This window comes from Bombina bombina, chromosome 10 (genome assembly GCF_027579735.1).
Source record: "Bombina bombina isolate aBomBom1 chromosome 10, aBomBom1.pri, whole genome shotgun sequence".
Taxonomy (NCBI): Eukaryota; Metazoa; Chordata; class Amphibia; order Anura; family Bombinatoridae; genus Bombina; species Bombina bombina.
The window spans coordinates 127040713-127057756 of NC_069508.1; the positions used below are offsets into that span (position 1 = coordinate 127040713).

The following is a 17044-nucleotide window of genomic DNA, read 5'->3' on the forward strand; positions in this document are numbered from 1 at the left end:
CAGTGGAATGGGGATTACTCAGACTTGTCCCCTACTCTGAATCTGGATCAAGAGACCAGAAACTCTCTTCTATGGTGGCTTTCTCGGCCACATCTGTCCAGGGGGATGCCATTCAGCAGGCCGGACTGGACAATTGTAACAACAGACGCCAGCCTACTAGGTTGGGGCGCTGTCTGGAATTCTCTGAAGGCTCAGGGACAATGGAATCAGGAGGAAAGTCTCCTGCCAATAAACATTCTGGAATTAAGAGCAGTTCTCCATGCCCTTCTGGCTTGGCCCCAGTTAAAAACTCGGGGGTTCATCAGGTTTCAGTCGGACAACATCACGACTGTAGCTTACATCAACCATCAAGGAGGGACAAGAAGCTCCCTAGCAATGATGGAAGTATCAAAGATAATTCGCTGGGCAGAGTCTCACTCTTGCCACCTGTCAGCAATCCACATCCCGGGAGTGGAGAACTGGGAGGCGGATTTCTTGAGTCGCCAGACTTTTCATCCGGGGGAGTGGGAACTTCATCCGGAGGTCTTTGCCCAAATACTTCGACGTTGGGGCAAACCAGAGATAGATCTCATGGCGTCTCGCCAGAACGCCAAACTTCCTCGCTACGGGTCCAGATCCAGGGATCCGGGAGCGGTTCTGATAGATGCCTTGACAGCACCTTGGAACTTCGGGATGGCTTATGTGTTTCCACCCTTCCCGCTGCTTCCTCGATTGATTGCCAAAATCAAACAGGAGAGAGCATCAGTGATTCTAATAGCGCCTGCATGGCCACGCAGGACTTGGTATGCAGATCTAGTGGACATGTCATCCTGTCCGCCTTGGTCTCTACCTCTAAGACAGGACCTTCTGATACAGGGTCCATTCAAACATCAAAATCTAACTTCTCTGAAGCTGACTGCTTGGAAATTGAACGCTTGATTTTATCAAAACGTGGTTTTTCTGAGTCGGTTATTGATACCCTGATACAGGCTAGGAAGCCTGTTACCAGAAGGATTTACCATAAGATATGGCGTAAATACCTATACTGGTGCGAATCCAAAGGTTACTCCTGGAGTAAGGTTAGGATTCCTAGGATATTGTCCTTTCTACAAGAAGGTTTAGAAAAGGGTTTATCGGCTAGCTCATTAAAGGGACAGATCTCAGCTCTGTCCATCTTGTTACACAGGCGTCTGTCAGAAAATCCAGACGTCCAGGCCTTTTGTCAGGCTTTAGCTAGGATCAAGCCTGTGTTTAAAACTGTTGCTCCGCCATGGAGTTTAAACTTAGTTCTTAACGTTTTACAGGGTGTTCCGTTTGAACCCCTTCATTCCATTGATATAAAATTGTTATCTTGGAAAGTTCTGTTTTTAATGGCTATTTCCTCGGCTCGAAGAGTCTCTGAGTTATCAGCCTTACATTGTGATTCTCCTTATCTGATTTTTCACTCAGACAAGGTAGTTCTGCGTACTAAACCTGGGTTCTTACCTAAGGTAGTCACTAACAGGAATATCAATCAAGAGATTGTTGTTCCATCCTTGTGTCCAAATCCTTCTTCAAAGAAGGAACGTCTTCTACACAATCTGGATGTAGTTCGTGCCCTCAAGTTCTACTTGCAGGCAACTAAGGATTTTCGACAAACGTCTTCCCTGTTTGTCGTGTACTCTGGTCAGAGGAGAGGTCATAAGGCTTCGGCTACCTCTCTCTCCTTCTGGCTTCGTAGCATAATTCGTTTAGCCTATGAGACTGCTGGACAGCAGCCTCCTGAAAGAATTACAGCTCATTCTACTAGAGCTGTGGCTTCCACTTGGGCCTTTAAGAATAAGGCCTCTGTTGAACAGATTTGCAAGGCTGCAACTTGGTCTTCGCTTCATACTTTTTCCAAATTTTACAAATTTGACACTTTTGCTTCTTCGGAGGCTATTTTTGGGAGAAAGGTTCTTCAGGCAGTGGTTCCTTCTGTATAATGAGCCTGCCTATCCCTCCCGTCATCCGTGTACTTTTGCTTTGGTATTGGTATCCCAGAAGTAATGATGACCCATGGACTGATCACACATAACAGAAGAAAACATAATTTATGCTTACCTGATAAATTCCTTTCTTCTGTTGTGTGATCAGTCCACGGCCCGCCCTGTTTTAAGGCAGGTAAATATCTTTTAAATTATACTCCAGTCACCACTTCACCCTTGGTTTCTCCTTTCTCGTTGATTCTTGGTCGAATGACTGGGAGTGACGTAGAGGGGAGGAGCTATATGCAGCTCTGCTGGGTGAATCCTCTTGCATTTCCTGTTGGGGAGGAGTTATATCCCAGAAGTAATGATGACCCGTGGACTGATCACACAACAGAAGAAAGGAATTTATCAGGTAAGCATAAATTATGTTTTTTTATTTTGGGGGGCTTTGTTATTTTATTAGGGGGCTTAGAGTAGGTGTAATTAGTTTAAAATTGTTGTAATATTTTTATTATGTTTGTAAATATTTTTTTATTTTCTGTAACTTAGATCTTTTTTATTTTTTGTACTTTAGCTAGTTTATTTAATTGTATTTATTTGTAGGAATTGTATTTAATTAATTTATTGATAGTGTAGTGTTAGGTTAATTGTAGGTAATTGTAGGTATTTTATTTAATTATTTTATTGATAGGGTAGTGTTAGGTTTAATTATATCTTAGGTTAGGACTTATTTTACAGGTAATTTTGTTATTATTTTAACTAGGTAACTATTAAATAGTTCTTAACTATTTAATAGCTATTGTACCTGGTTAAAATAATTACAAAGTTACCTGTAAAATAAATATTAATCCTATAATAGCTATAATATAATTATAATTTATATTGTAGCTATATTAGGATGTATTTTACAGGTAAGTATTTAGCTTTAAATAGGAATCATTTATTTAATAAGAGTTAATTTATTTCGTTAGATAAAAATTATATTTAACTTAGGGGGGTGTTAGTGTTAGGGTTAGACTTAGCTTTAGGGGTTAATACATTTATTAGAATAGCGGTGAGCTCCGGTCGGCAGATTAGGGGTTAATAATTGAAGTTAGGTGTCGGCGATGTTAGGGAGGGCAGATTAGGGGTTAATACTATTTATGATAGGGTTAGTGAGGCGGATTAGGGGTTAATAACTTTATTATAGTAGCGCTCAGGTCCGCTCGGCAGATTAGGGGTTAATAAGTGTAGGCAGGTGTCGGCGACGTTGAGGGGGGCAGATTAGGGGTTAATAAATATAATATAGGGGTCGGCGGTGTTAGGGGTAGCAGATTAGGGGTACATAGGGATAACGTAGGTGGCGGCGGTTTACGGAGCGGCAGATTAGGGGTTTAAAAAAATATGCAGGGGTCAGCGATAGCGGGGGCGGCAGATTAGGGGTTAATAAGTGTAAGGCTAGGGGTGTTTAGACTCGGGGTACATGTTAGAGTGTTAGGTGCAGACGTAGGAAGTGTTTCCCCATAGGAAACAATGGGGCTGCGTTAGGAGCTGAACGCTGCTTTTTTGCAGGTGTTAGGTTTTTTTTCAGCTCAAACAGCCCCATTGTTTCCTATGGGAGAATCGTGCACGAGCACGTTTTTGAGGCTGGCCGCGTCCGTAAGCAACTCTGGTATCGAGAGTTGCATTTGCGGTAAAAATGCTCTACGCTCCTTTTTTGGAGCCTAACGCAGCATTTGTTTGAACTCTCGATACCAGAGTTAATTTTATGGTGCGGCCAGAAAAAAGCCCGCGGAGCGTTAACAGCCCTTTTACCGCCGAACTCCAAATCTAGGCCTATGTAAGTTCAACAAGAATTCAATGCAAGTTTGTGTGTTTAAATACAATTACATTAAACATCCAGTAACTGACAGATTTTTATTTGTACTTAATTTTGTGGAAGTAATGCTGCATTAAATTTTAACATCTATAGCAATTATGACACACAAAATACAATGACAACCCTCCACATATTTTGATACCTTGTGGACCAATGCATTTATACAGCAAAATGCTGCATTCTTTAAAGGGACATTAAACACTAAACAAATGCTAGATAGAATGATGCATTCAAAGAAAAAAAATAGTCGGAGAATAACATGTAGATGTATTTTTTTTAAAGTTTCATTAGCTATTTAATATTGACAAAAAAGTGTAAAGTTTTAGTGTCAATAAACAATGGGAGCTGCCATGTTGTAACTTAGGTTACCTTCTCTACTGTGGCCCATTAGGGATAGTTATAAATAGGTCACTAGAGTGTGCAGCCAATGGCTGTGTGGAATATAACAGTGTTCTGCACTTCCATTTCTAACAGGAACTGAAAAGCTCACAATTTTAAAATAAAATTGCAGGAAAAGGGGACAAAATAAATAATGAAAGTATATTGCAGGATTTTTATATATACATTTTATCATTTTATATTAACATCTTACAGTGTGTAATGTCCCTTTAAGTATCTTAGAGGTCTATTTTTTCAGATGTTACCTCTGAAGTAGTAATTATTGAGCTTTTGTATTTTTTTTAATGCAGTAACTGACAGACTTCAGTACAAATAATAATTAAATGAATATTGTCAGAAGGAACATTCATTTAATTATTATTTGTACTTCATATTATAAAAAAAGCCACATTAAATATTTACACCTATAGCAATTATGACCTACAAAATACAAAAACAATGTAAAACTGTCTGCATTCTTTCATCCTTAAATAAATATCTCAGAGGCCTATTTTTTCAGATATTACTGACCTCTGAAGAAGTGGTTTTTGAGCTTGTGTGGGTTTATGGAATACAGTATCTTGCTACATGAATACTTTAGTCTACTGAACACATTCTATTCAGAACCATATTCTTTCTTAGATTTTACGTGCTCGTGCACAATTTCCCCATAGACATCAATGGGGAGAGCCGGCTAAAAAAAAGCCTAACATTCCTATGGGGAAAGAAAAGTTATGTTTACACCTAATACCCTAACATAAACCCAAAGTTTAAACACCCCTAATCTGCTGCCCCCGGCATCGCCAACACCTACATTACACTTATTAACCACTAATCTTAGGCTTACCATCATCTTTAGAAGTGAAACTGGGACCACCTGGCGCAGTGTCAGTGTGGTTGTGGTCAGGGGCGTGGTCAATGGGGCATGGCGATTACTGGTCCTTTTAAAGTAGTAACTTTTATGTGTGTAATGTTTCGTGGATACTCTACCCTTCGTAAGTCAAAAAACAAGTGAATCACACAGTTTAAATAAACCATAACACCACCCCCTAGTGAAAAAGGCACCATTACGTTATCATGGCAACCGATACATATAGCATAATTATCAATTTCATAAAATAGTGAAAAGCATACACATCACACAATTTAATATCTGTGTTTTATGTGTCTAATTAAGGAACATATCCGGATACTTATAAGGCATTAATACAACATTGAATGAAATAAGTAAAAAAGAAACACCTACCTGCTAAAGCTGTTTAAGAGGCTACGCTATACCATAATGTAGGAAGATTACAGCCAAAATGCTATTCTGCATGAAGTAAAGCAAGATCCACACCAAAAATCCTGCCTGTCTGCACTTCCTTGTCATACCCACATGCTTCCCCTAAAGGTGTATCACTGGTGATGTCACCACGGGTCAGGGGGGTGTTAAATTCCTAGAAAAATAAACCAAGTAGTACTACAAAATTAAAAAACCCTATGCTGCTCATTCAGCCTGTATTACTAAATGTGAACTTTGAAGGACACGAACATTAAGGCGGTCTGAAACCCGGACACATGATTTGAAACTCAGAGGTGGCAACCCTACTGGGACAGAATGAACAACTGGGTGGGACACTGGGACAGCACCTCCAAATAGGGACAAGCCCAGTCAAAGTGGAACTTCTAGTAAGCCTACCTAATCTGCCACCCCGACATCTCAGATGCCTGCCTACACTTATTAACCCCTAATCTGCCGCCCCCAATGTTGTTGCCATCTACCTACACTTATTAACCCCTAATCTGCCACCCCCATGTCGCTGCCACTATACTAAAGTTATTAACCCCTAAACCTAACCCTAAGTCTAACCCTAACGTAACCCTAACCCTAATACCCACTAATTTTAACATAATTATAGTAAATCTAAATAAAAATTACAATTAATAAATAAATAATTCCTATTTAAAACTAAATACTTACCTGTAAAATAAAACCTAACCTAGCTACAATATAACTAATAGTGATATTATAGCTATCTTAGGTTTTATTTTTATTTCACAGATAAGTTTGTATTTATTTTAACTAGGTAGACTAGTTAGTAAATAGTTATTAACTATTTACTAACTACCTAGTTAAAATAAATACAAATTTACCTGTAAAATAAAACCTAACCTGTCTTACACTAACACCTAACATTACACTACAATTAAATCAATTACATTAATTTAATACAATTAACTAAATTACAAAAAAATAAACACTAAATTACACAAAATAAAAAAGAAATTATCAAATATTTAACATAATTACACCTACTCTAATAGCCCTATCAAAATAAAAAAACAAAAACAAAATAAAAAAAACCTAGCCTAAACTAAACTGCCAATAGCCCTTAAAAGGGCCTTTTGCGGGGCATTGCCCCAAAGAAATCAGCTCTTTTACCTGTAAAAAAAATACAAACAACCCCCCAACAGTAAAACCCACCACTCACACAACCAAACCCCCCAAATAAAACCCTATCTAAAAAACCTAAGTTCCCCATTGCCCTGAAAAGGGCATTTGGATGGGCATTGCCCTTAAAAGGTCATTTAGTTCTTTTCCATTACCCAAAGTCCCTAATCTAAAAATAAAACCCACCCAATAAACCCTTAAAAAACCTAACACTAACCCCCGAAGATCCACTTACAGTTTTTGAAGACCGGACATCCATCCTCATCAAGCCAGGAGAAGTCTTCATCCAAGCGGGCAGAAGTTCTCAATGAAGCCAAGAGAAGTCTTCATCCAAGTGGCAAGAAGTGGTCCTCCAGGCGGGCAGAAGTCTTCATTCAGATGGCATCTTCTATCTTCATCCTTCTGACTCAGAGCGGCTCCATCTTTAAGATATCCGGCGTGGAGCATCCTCTTCTTTCGACGCTACTGAAGAATGAAGGTTCATTAAGGGACGTCATCCAAGATGATGTCCCTTGAATTCCGATTGGCTGATAAAATTCTATCAGCCAATTGGAATTAAAGTTAAAAAAATCCAATTGGCTGATTGGTTCAATAGGATTTAGCTCGCATTCTATTGGATGATTGGAACAGCGAATAGAATGTGAGCTCAATCCTATTGGCTGATTGCATCAGCCAATAGGATTTTTTCAACTTTAATTCCGATTGGCTGATAGAATCAAGAAGGAACCTTCATTCTTCAGTAGCCGTCGAAAGAATAGGATGCTCTGCGCCGGATGTCTGGAAGATGGACCACAACGCGTTGGAAGGATGAAGATAGAAAGTACCGTCTGGATGAAGACTTCTGCCTGCCTGGAGGATCACTTCTTGCCACTTGGATGAAGACTTCTCCCGGCTTCATTGAGGACTTCTGCCCGCTTGGATGAAGACTTCTCCCGGCTTGATGAGGATGGATGTCCAGTCTTCAAAAACTGTAAGTGGATCTTCAGGGGTTAGTGTTAGGTTTTTTAAGGGTTTATTGGGTGGGTTTTATTTTTAGATTAGGGACTTTGGGCAAAGGAAAAGAGCTGAATGCCCTTTTAAGGGCAATGCCCATCCAAATGCCCTTTTCATGGAAATGGGGAGCTTAGGTTTTTTAGATAGGATTTTATTTGGGGGAATGGTTGTCTGGGTGGTGGGTTTTACTGTTGGGGGTTGTTTGTATTTTTTACAGGTAAAAGAGCTGATTTCTTTGGGGCAATGCCCCGCAAAAGGCCCTTTTAAGGGCCATTGGCAGTTTAGTGTAGGCTAGGGTTTTTTTTTTATTTTGGGGGGCCTTTTTATGTTGATAGGGCTATTAGATTAGGTGTAATTAGTTTAAATAATTGATCATTTCTTTTTTATTTTGTGTAATTTAGTGTTTATTTTTTTTGTAATTTAGTTAATTGTATTTAATTAATGTAATTGATTTAATTGTAGTGTAATGTTAGGTGTTAGTGTAAGACAGGTTAGGTTTTATTTTACAGGTAAATTTGTATTTATTTTAACTAGGTAGCTAGTAAATAGTTAATAACTATTTACTAACTAATCTACCTAGTTAAAATAAATACAAACTTATCTGTGATATAAAAATAAAACCTAAGATAGCTTTGTAGATTTAACTATTAGTTATATTGTAGCTAGTTTAGTGTTTATTTTACAGGTAAGTATTTAGTTTTAAATAGGAATTATTTAGTTAATGATAGTAATTTTTATTTAGATTTATTTTAATTATGTTAAAGTTAGGGCTATTAGGGTTAGACTTAGGGTTAGGGTTAATAACTTTAGTATAGTGGTGGCGGTGACATTGGGGGACGTTAACAAGTGTTTGCAATGTGGGAGGGTGGCGGTTTAGGGGTTAATATGTTTATTATAGTGGCGGCGATGTCCGGAGCAGCAGATTAGGGGTTAATATTTTATTTTAGTGTTTGCGATGCGGGGGCTGCCTCGGTTTAGGGGTTAATAGGTAGTTTATGGGTGTTAGTGTACTTTGTAACACTTTAGTTATGAGTTTTATGCTACAGATTTGTAACTTAAAACTCATAACTACTGACTTTAGATGGCGGTACAAAACTTGACGGTATAGGGTGTACCGCTCACTTTTTGGCCTTCCAAGCAAAATTCGTAATACCGGTGCTATGGAAGTCCCATTGAAAAAGGAGTTTTTGAAATGAGCGGTAGTTACGTTGCGTTATGGCCAAAAAAGTGTGCGGTACAGCTATACCTGCAAAACTCGTAATACCAGCGGTAGTGAAAAAGCAGCGTTATAAGGCTTTTTCACTCATAACGCAAAACTCGTAATCTATCCGAAAGATAGCATCATCTTTATTTTTTAATAAAATAACTGCACTAGGCAGTATTTTTGGGGTAAAGTTGGTGGGAGTGCCTTTAAATTGCGGTCTATGGGAACTGTGTGTTCCCTGTAAATATATATGTATATGCTTATATAAATATATATTTATGTGTTAATATACATTGGAGCCTATGGAAGCGCACTCTTGTGAGCGCAAAGCTTTCCAACAATGCGAACTTGAGTTCATTGCTGACAAATGACAAATGTGATATCAGTGCACATTAGTGTGCGCTGGTATTACACATTGGAGCGCAAATAACGCATTAATGGAAGCGATATTTAGTGCTCTACTTGTAATCTGGCCCAAAATCTTTGGGGGCTTTTTTGAGTGTTATATTGCAATGCATGTGTCTCTGCTTCCCACTCAGACCCCTATATAGCTAGATAAACAGCTCTCAGGCTAAAATTTGCTTTTATAAAATTATTTGAAGGGCCTTAAACCACAGGTCATTACCTATCACTAGGTCGCAAAACACCATATTTACTGGGTCACAATTTGTGTGTGTTGTATTAGAGTGTGTGGTGTGTGTGTTCTATATGAGAGTGTTCTGCGTGTTATATGTGAGTCTGGTGTGTGTGTGTGTGTGTGTGTTATTAGCTTTTACAACACTTTCAAGTCAGACTACAATCAGGAATAAAGTATGCACACATTTTAGTCACTTTGCCAAGGTATGTGGTACAATTAGACTGGTTTTTTTTTTATTAAAAAAAAAACGTATGCAAAATCCCCAGATCATCTCACCATAGTAGAGAGCATTAGATCAGCTGGTCCCTAGTCTTTAATACACTAACTTTCCCAGTCTTTAAAGGGTTAAATACACTTGACACAAGTTTGAGACCAACATTTTTATAATGTAGATTTAATTTGAAACAACAAAAATTAAATAATGTCTCTCCCTGCACTTCTCTGTAGCTCGTATTGTTCATTACTATGTTGTTGAAACAAAATTACTGCTCAGTTTCTCATGAACAGTAGTTTTATGTAAAGGATCTTTGAATAACACTGTATTCTTGCTATTTTGTAGCTCCTCTGTGCTGTCATCGCTGGGTTGTTACATTATTTTTTTCTGGCCGCCTTCGCTTGGATGTGCATTGAGGGAATTCATCTCTATCTCATTGTTGTTGGCGTTATTTACAATAGAGGCTTTTTGCACAAGAATTTTTACATATTTGGATACTGCAGTCCAGCTATAGTTGTTGGGATTTCTGCAGTTTTAGGATATAAATACTATGGAACAGATAAAGTGTAAGTTGTTTCATATTATAAATCAGTTGCTTAAGTCTTTAAATATATTTTCTCAACAGTATAAATATTTTATTTCTACTATATTTTATTCACTAGATGTTGGCTGAGCACAGAAAATAACTTCATATGGAGTTTTATTGGACCAGCATGCCTGATCATTCTTGTAAGTACAACTTTCATTGATGAAATATGAACACCTGTGTAGTAATATGCTATAATTATCTTTAAATGGACTTTAATTACATACATTTTCTATAGTGCACATAAAGAATCTTTAAATATTTTAAAGTCAAAATTAAACTTTCATAGTTCAGATAGAGCATGATATTTCAATAGATGTTTTCATTTTTTTTTTCTGTTATCAAATTGACTTTGTTCTCTTGGTATCTTTTGTTGGAAATCATACCTAGGTAGGTTCAGGAACAACAATGCACTACTGAAAGCTAGCTGATGATTGGTGGCTACTAGCATTTGTTTCATTAACTAAAACAAATTTAAATGTTAAAGGGACATTAAACACTTTGAGATGGTGATATAAAATGATAAATATATCATATAATTACAGAAAATAAAAAAATAATTACAATTTTTTAAAACTAATTACACCTAATCTAATCCCCCTAATAAAATAAAAAAGCCCCCCAAAATAATAAAATTCCCTACCCTATACTAAATTACAAATAGCCCTTAAATGGGCCTTTTGCGGGGCATTGCCCCAATGTAATCAGCTCTTTTACCTGTAAAAAAAAAATACAATACCCCCCAACATTAAAACCCACCACCCACACACCCAACCCCACTCTAAAACCCACCCAATCCCCCATTAAAAAACATAACCCCTTGAAGATCACCCTACCTTGAGACATCTTCACCCAGCCGGGCACAAGTGGACCTCCAGAGGGGCACAAGTCTTCATCCGATCCATGCAGAAGAGGTCCTCCAAGTGGCAGAAGTCTTCATCCAGACGGCATCTTCTATCTTCAACCATCCAGAGCGGAGTGGGTCCATCTTCAATCCAGCCGACGCGGAGCATCCTCTTCAAACGAAGTCCAAGCGAAGAATGAAGGTTCCTTTAAATGACGTCATCCAAGATGGCGTCCCTTGAATTCCGATTGGCTGATAGGATTCTATCAGCCAATAGGAATAAAGGTAGGAAAACTCCTATTGGCTGATCCAATCAGCTAATAGGATTGAGGTCACATTCTATTGGCTGATAAGAACAACCAATAGAATGTAGGGTTTGGCGATGTTGGGGGCAGCAGATTAGGGGTTCATAAGTATAATGTAGGTGGCGGCGGTGTCCGGAGTGGCAGATTAGGGGTTAATAATATTATGCAGGTGGCGACAATATCGGGGGCGGCAGATTTAGGGTTAATAAGTGTAAGATTATGGCTGTTTATACTTGGGGTTCATGTTAGGGTGTTAGGTATAGACATAAAAGTATTTCCCTATAGGAATCAATGGGGCTGCGTTAGGAGCTGAACGCTGTTTTATTACAGGTTTTTTTTCAGCCGACTCAACCGCATTGTTTCCTATGGGGAAATCATGCATGAGCACGTTTAGCCAGCTTTCCGCTACCGTAAGAAAAGCTGGTATTGAGGTGAGATGTGGAGCTAAATTTTGCTCTGCGCTAACCTTTTTGCGGCTAATGCCAGGTTTAAAAAAAACCTGTAATACCAGCGTTGTCTTAAAGGGACAGTCTAGGCCAAAATAAACTTTCATGATTCAGATAGAGCATGTAATTTTAAACAATTTTCCAATTTACTTTTATCACCAATTTTGCTTTGTTCTCTTGGTATTCTTAGTTGAAAGCTTAACCTAGGAGGTTCATATGCTAATTTCTTAGACCTTGAAGCCCACCTCTTTCAGATTGCATTTTAACAGTTTTTCACCACTAGAGGGTGTTAGTTCACATATTTCATATAGATAACACTGTGCTCGTGCACGTGAAGTAATCTGGGAGCAGGTACTGATTGGCTAGACTGCAAGTCTGTCAAAAGAACTGAAAAAAGGGGCAGTTTGCTGAGGCTTAGATACAGGATAATCACAGAGGTTAAAAGTATATTATAATAACTGTGTTGGTTATGCAAAACTGGGAAATGGGTAATAAAGGGATTATCTATCTTTTAAAACAATAAAGATTCTGGTGTAGACTGTCCCTTTAAGGGAGCGTTAAAAAAAAAAAGGCTCATTAGCAACGCACCCCTGTTACCGCAAAACTTGTAGTGTCTGTGTTTAATGTCCCTTTAAAGGTTATTCAGTATTCGGTTTGTTGTAAATGAACCAAATACCGAATACTGCAGCACACGGATATCCTGGAAAATGAATTTTTTAAAATATTCCTTCCCAATTAAATGAATGAAAGTATTAAAAAAGTATTAAGTGCTGCACAAGTCTAGTGGCTGCACACATATGCCTCTTATCATTGGCTCAACAGATGTGCTCCCTCTTATTATTGGCTCCACAGATGTGCTCCCTCTTATTATTGGCTCCACAGATGTGCTCCATCTTATCATTGGCTCAACAGATGTGATCCCTCTTATCATTGGCTAAACAAATGTGCTCCCTCTTATCATTGGCTCCACAGATGTGCTCCATCTTATCATTGGCTCAACAGATGTGATCCCTCTTATCATTGGCTAAACAAATGTGCTCCCTCTTATCATTGGCTCAACAGATGTGCTCAGTTTGGTCCCAGTTGTGAATTTCTGCTCTGGAGCTGATTTAACAATGTATTAACCTCTTTGAAGGGGATTAAACACATTAACCAAGATTACGAGTTTGCGCTAAACAGGGCGCGAAAATAACGACAAAAAGTTGTGTTATTTCACTCTCCATAGTGCTGCCATTATGAGTTACTGAAAAGCCTCCTACTGCTGTGCGTTATGGTGCTTTGAGCTCCATACCGCACAAAAGATGAAGGCTGATTTGACGTGCTCGTGCATGCTTTGCCCCATAGACATCAATGGGGAGAAAGTGTTAAAAAAAAACTAACACCTGAAGTGCAGAATGGCGGTCGCTATAACGCAACCCCATTGACACCCCTAATCTGCAGCCCCCGATATCGCCAATACTAATAACACGTATTAACCCCAAATCTGCCAATCGCCAACAGTATAATAAAGATATTAACCCCTAAACCGCCGCTCCTTGACATCGCCACCACTAAATAAAATTATATACCCCTTAACCTCCGACCTCCCACATCGCCGCCACTAAATAAACTTATTAACCCCTAAACCTCCTGCCTCCCACATCGCTACCACTAAATAAACCTATTAACCCCTAAACCTCTGGCCTCCCACATCGCAAAACACTAAATTAAACTATTAACCCCTAAACATAACACCCCCCTAACTTTAAATTAAAATTACAATATAATTATATTTAAATACATAAAAAATTACCTGTGAAATTAAAATAAACCTAACATTAAGCAATAAATTATTCTAACCTTACTATTCTAATAAAATAAAAAACTAACAATTAAAAATCTTTAATTACAAATTAAAAAAAACTAATCCTACTAAAAAAAATAAAAAAAATCTAACATCACTAAAATTACAAAAAATAAAGATTACAAAATAATAAACAAAATGATCAAAAATAAAAACAATGACACCTAATCTAAAAGCCCTCAAAAATAAAAAGCCCCCGAAAAAAAAAAAAAAAAACCCCTAGCCTACAATAAACTATTAATAGCCCTAAAAAGGGCCTTTGTTAAACAGCTCTTTTACCTGGAAAAAGATACAAAGTCCCCCCAACAGTAAAACCCACAACCCAACCAACCCTCCAAAAAAAAAAAACCTAACTCTAAAAAGAACCTAAGCTACTCATTGCCCCTAAAAGGGCATTTGTATGGGCATTGCCCTTAAATGGGCATTCAGCTCTTTTGCACTGCCCTTAAAAGGGCATTCAGCCCCACCTCCCCATAAAAAACAAAAAAAACTAACACTAACCCCAGAATATCTACTCACGGTTCCTGAAGTCCGGACATCCATCTGCATCCAGGCAGCGAGAAGTCTACTCTTCATCCAGGCGGCGATATCTTCATCCATTCCGGGGGCGTCTTCTATCTTCATCCCAGCAGCGCGGAGTGAGTAGAGTGTCCTCTTCATTCGGTCACCGCCATACACTGAAGCTTCAATGCAAGGTACCTGTTTTAAAACAGCGTACCTTGCATTCCTATTGGCTGATTTAATTCTTCAAATTCAAATCAGTCAATAGGATGAGAACTTCTGAAATCCTATTGGCTGTTCAAAACAGCTAATAGGATGAGAGCTACTGAAATCCTATTGGCTGTTCAAATCACGTATACCAAGAGAACAAAGTTAATTTCATAAGTCAATTTAAAGTTTGAATCATAATAATATTTTTTTTTTAGGTTTCAGGTTCTTTAAATACCTCTGTATTGTTCTATTTTCTGTATATTGTATCATGCATAAAGCAGAACACTAGTTTTTATTCTTTTTCACTGTTAAAAACAGACTATTGTTGTCAACAAAATAGGATTTTATCTGACACGTACACGTTATTAAAATAAAGTTTGACATTTCACTAGTAGTTTAGAGTAACTCCGCAGGAGGTCCAAGCAGACAGTTTGTCAACAGACTGATAATCTTATATTTCAAACATTGTGTTGTATCGTCTGTTATTGGTGATCGGTCATCTTTAAAGATTATACTGTCATCTTCATGTTTCACAAACTCTTATGTACCCTGTCATCATCACAGCTATTTTTAACCAAAATTGCAGCATCAGGACAAGAGTTTGATATTTCACTTTAGAACTGATTCATAGACTAACAGTCTTGGCGTATCTGGAGAATAGATTTTCTGTAAAACAGCAGGAAGTCTGCTAAGTTGTTGCTTTTGGAGACTGTTAGCCCTAAACTTTTCAGACCTACCTCAAATTGTAATAAGCTTTATTTCTACCTCCCCCAAAAAAACAAATCATAAGTAGATTGAGCTATTGTGTTTGAGTATCATCCAATTTAACATCCACATTATTTGGCCCTGAATTTTAATAAGTCAGCATATTCCCCTTTTTATGATTGTGTTGTATTCAAGCCATATTTCTAAAGAACTTTGATATTTCTATAAACCAAGCCTGTGTATAGGAGAAAATAATAAGCATGGTCCAAGCTGTGAGTTATTGTTATGGGAAAAGATAAAACTTGGAATAATACTAACAACAAAAAAAGAAATAATAATGACTGTTGCAAGTGTGATTTTTTTTTCTAGTTTAGTCAAAGGGAAAAAGTGAAGTTGCAGAAGATTTGAAGGGGAAATTTTACATATTTAAAGGGAAATTAAACGTCTGCTTTTTGTGTAAAAATTGTGCTATCCCATGCTCCTTAGAAAGGCTGAAAAGCAAATGATAAGACAGCATTTTGAGGAAATCCTTTGTTACCGATCTTAGGCCAGATTACAAGTGGCATGTTAACAGTTACGTGCTGGCAATAAGGGGTTTATTACGGGTGTTTGAACGTGTTGGGTTTTCCACTTCTATATATTTGTGCGCATCGGGTTTTCCGCTTGTATTAGTTGAAAATAAACCTGATCACTTTAGAGCAATCGTTATTTATACTAGAATGATAACAGCGTCCTCAGAGCTCTGCTTAACTGTTTTGCAAAACAAAAAGTGTTACAAAACACATCAAAAATAAATTACAAAGAATAGTTACACTCATAATAACACCTAATAAAAATTATTAAAAAAAAATATTGCTCTAAAAAGGGCTCAAAAATATGAGGTTTCAGGTGTTAGAAGAAAAAAACACAGGCAAAGGGCTTTAACATTGAGATACATACATATACATGTTAATATATGTTTTTATGTATTTATTTGTGTATATATGTATTAATAGAAATATATACACATTTAAACACATAAATACATATGTATACATATATAGACTTATACATAAATGCATTGGAGTAAAATAGGTGAAAACATCTAAAATCATATTATTGCAATATTCATATTTAACAAAGAGTTTTACTGTGTAAGTACTGTAAATATTTCACATTCCAATGTCCTTCACGTAGGGGAATATTTTCTATGTATTTATAAATAGACATTAATATATATATATATATATATATATATATATATATATATATATATATATATACACGTATATATATCTATAGTATATGTATACATATATATTTGTTCAAAAAAGAATCAGCTATATAGAAATATGTGTTTATGAATAAATAGAACATATACTTTTATGTGAAGAATATTGGAATAGAAAATATTCATATTTCATGTCGGGTTAGCACACTTGAGAAAACACAATAGGGTTTGCGTGATTTGTTGTGTTTTTTTTTCCATTTTGCGCACTCAATTAAAGTCTATGGAAGAATAAATTAACCTGGTTGTAATATTGTAACTTCGACTTTTTGCACACATTGGGTTAGCGCAAGATAAAAAAATTTAACTTTCAACTCATAATACGTGCAGTACTCGATTTGTGCAAAAAGTCAAGCGCAGTTAGAACACGAAAGAGATTGATAAATAGTGCTCCACTTGTAATCTAGCCCTTACATGGCTCTGAATTTTTCTAGTGTAATTAAAAGGGATAGTAAACACCAAAAATGTTATTGTTTAAAAAGATAGATAATCCCTTCATTTACCATTCCCCAGTTTTGCATAACCAACACTGTTATAGAAATATACTTTTTACCCCTGCAATTACCTTGTATCTAAGCTCCTGCACACTGCCTCCTTATCTTAGATCTTTTGGCAGACTTGCATTTCAGGCAAATAGTGCTGACTCTTAAATAACTCCACGTGCATGAGCACAATATTATTTATATGAAAC

General features: G+C 37.2%; 1 protein-coding gene across 1 annotated transcript in view; it reads left to right on the plus strand.

Annotated features, from left to right (window-relative positions):
* ADGRL4 (adhesion G protein-coupled receptor L4) overlaps nucleotides 1-17044 on the plus strand; it is a 323327-nt gene that overhangs the window by 253380 nt on the left and 52903 nt on the right. Inside the window, exons 12-13 of the mRNA XM_053693324.1 lie at nucleotides 9992-10212; nucleotides 10309-10375. Of these exons, the coding sequence (XP_053549299.1) occupies nucleotides 9992-10212; nucleotides 10309-10375 (288 nt within the window). The remainder of the gene's footprint in view (nucleotides 1-9991; nucleotides 10213-10308; nucleotides 10376-17044) is intronic.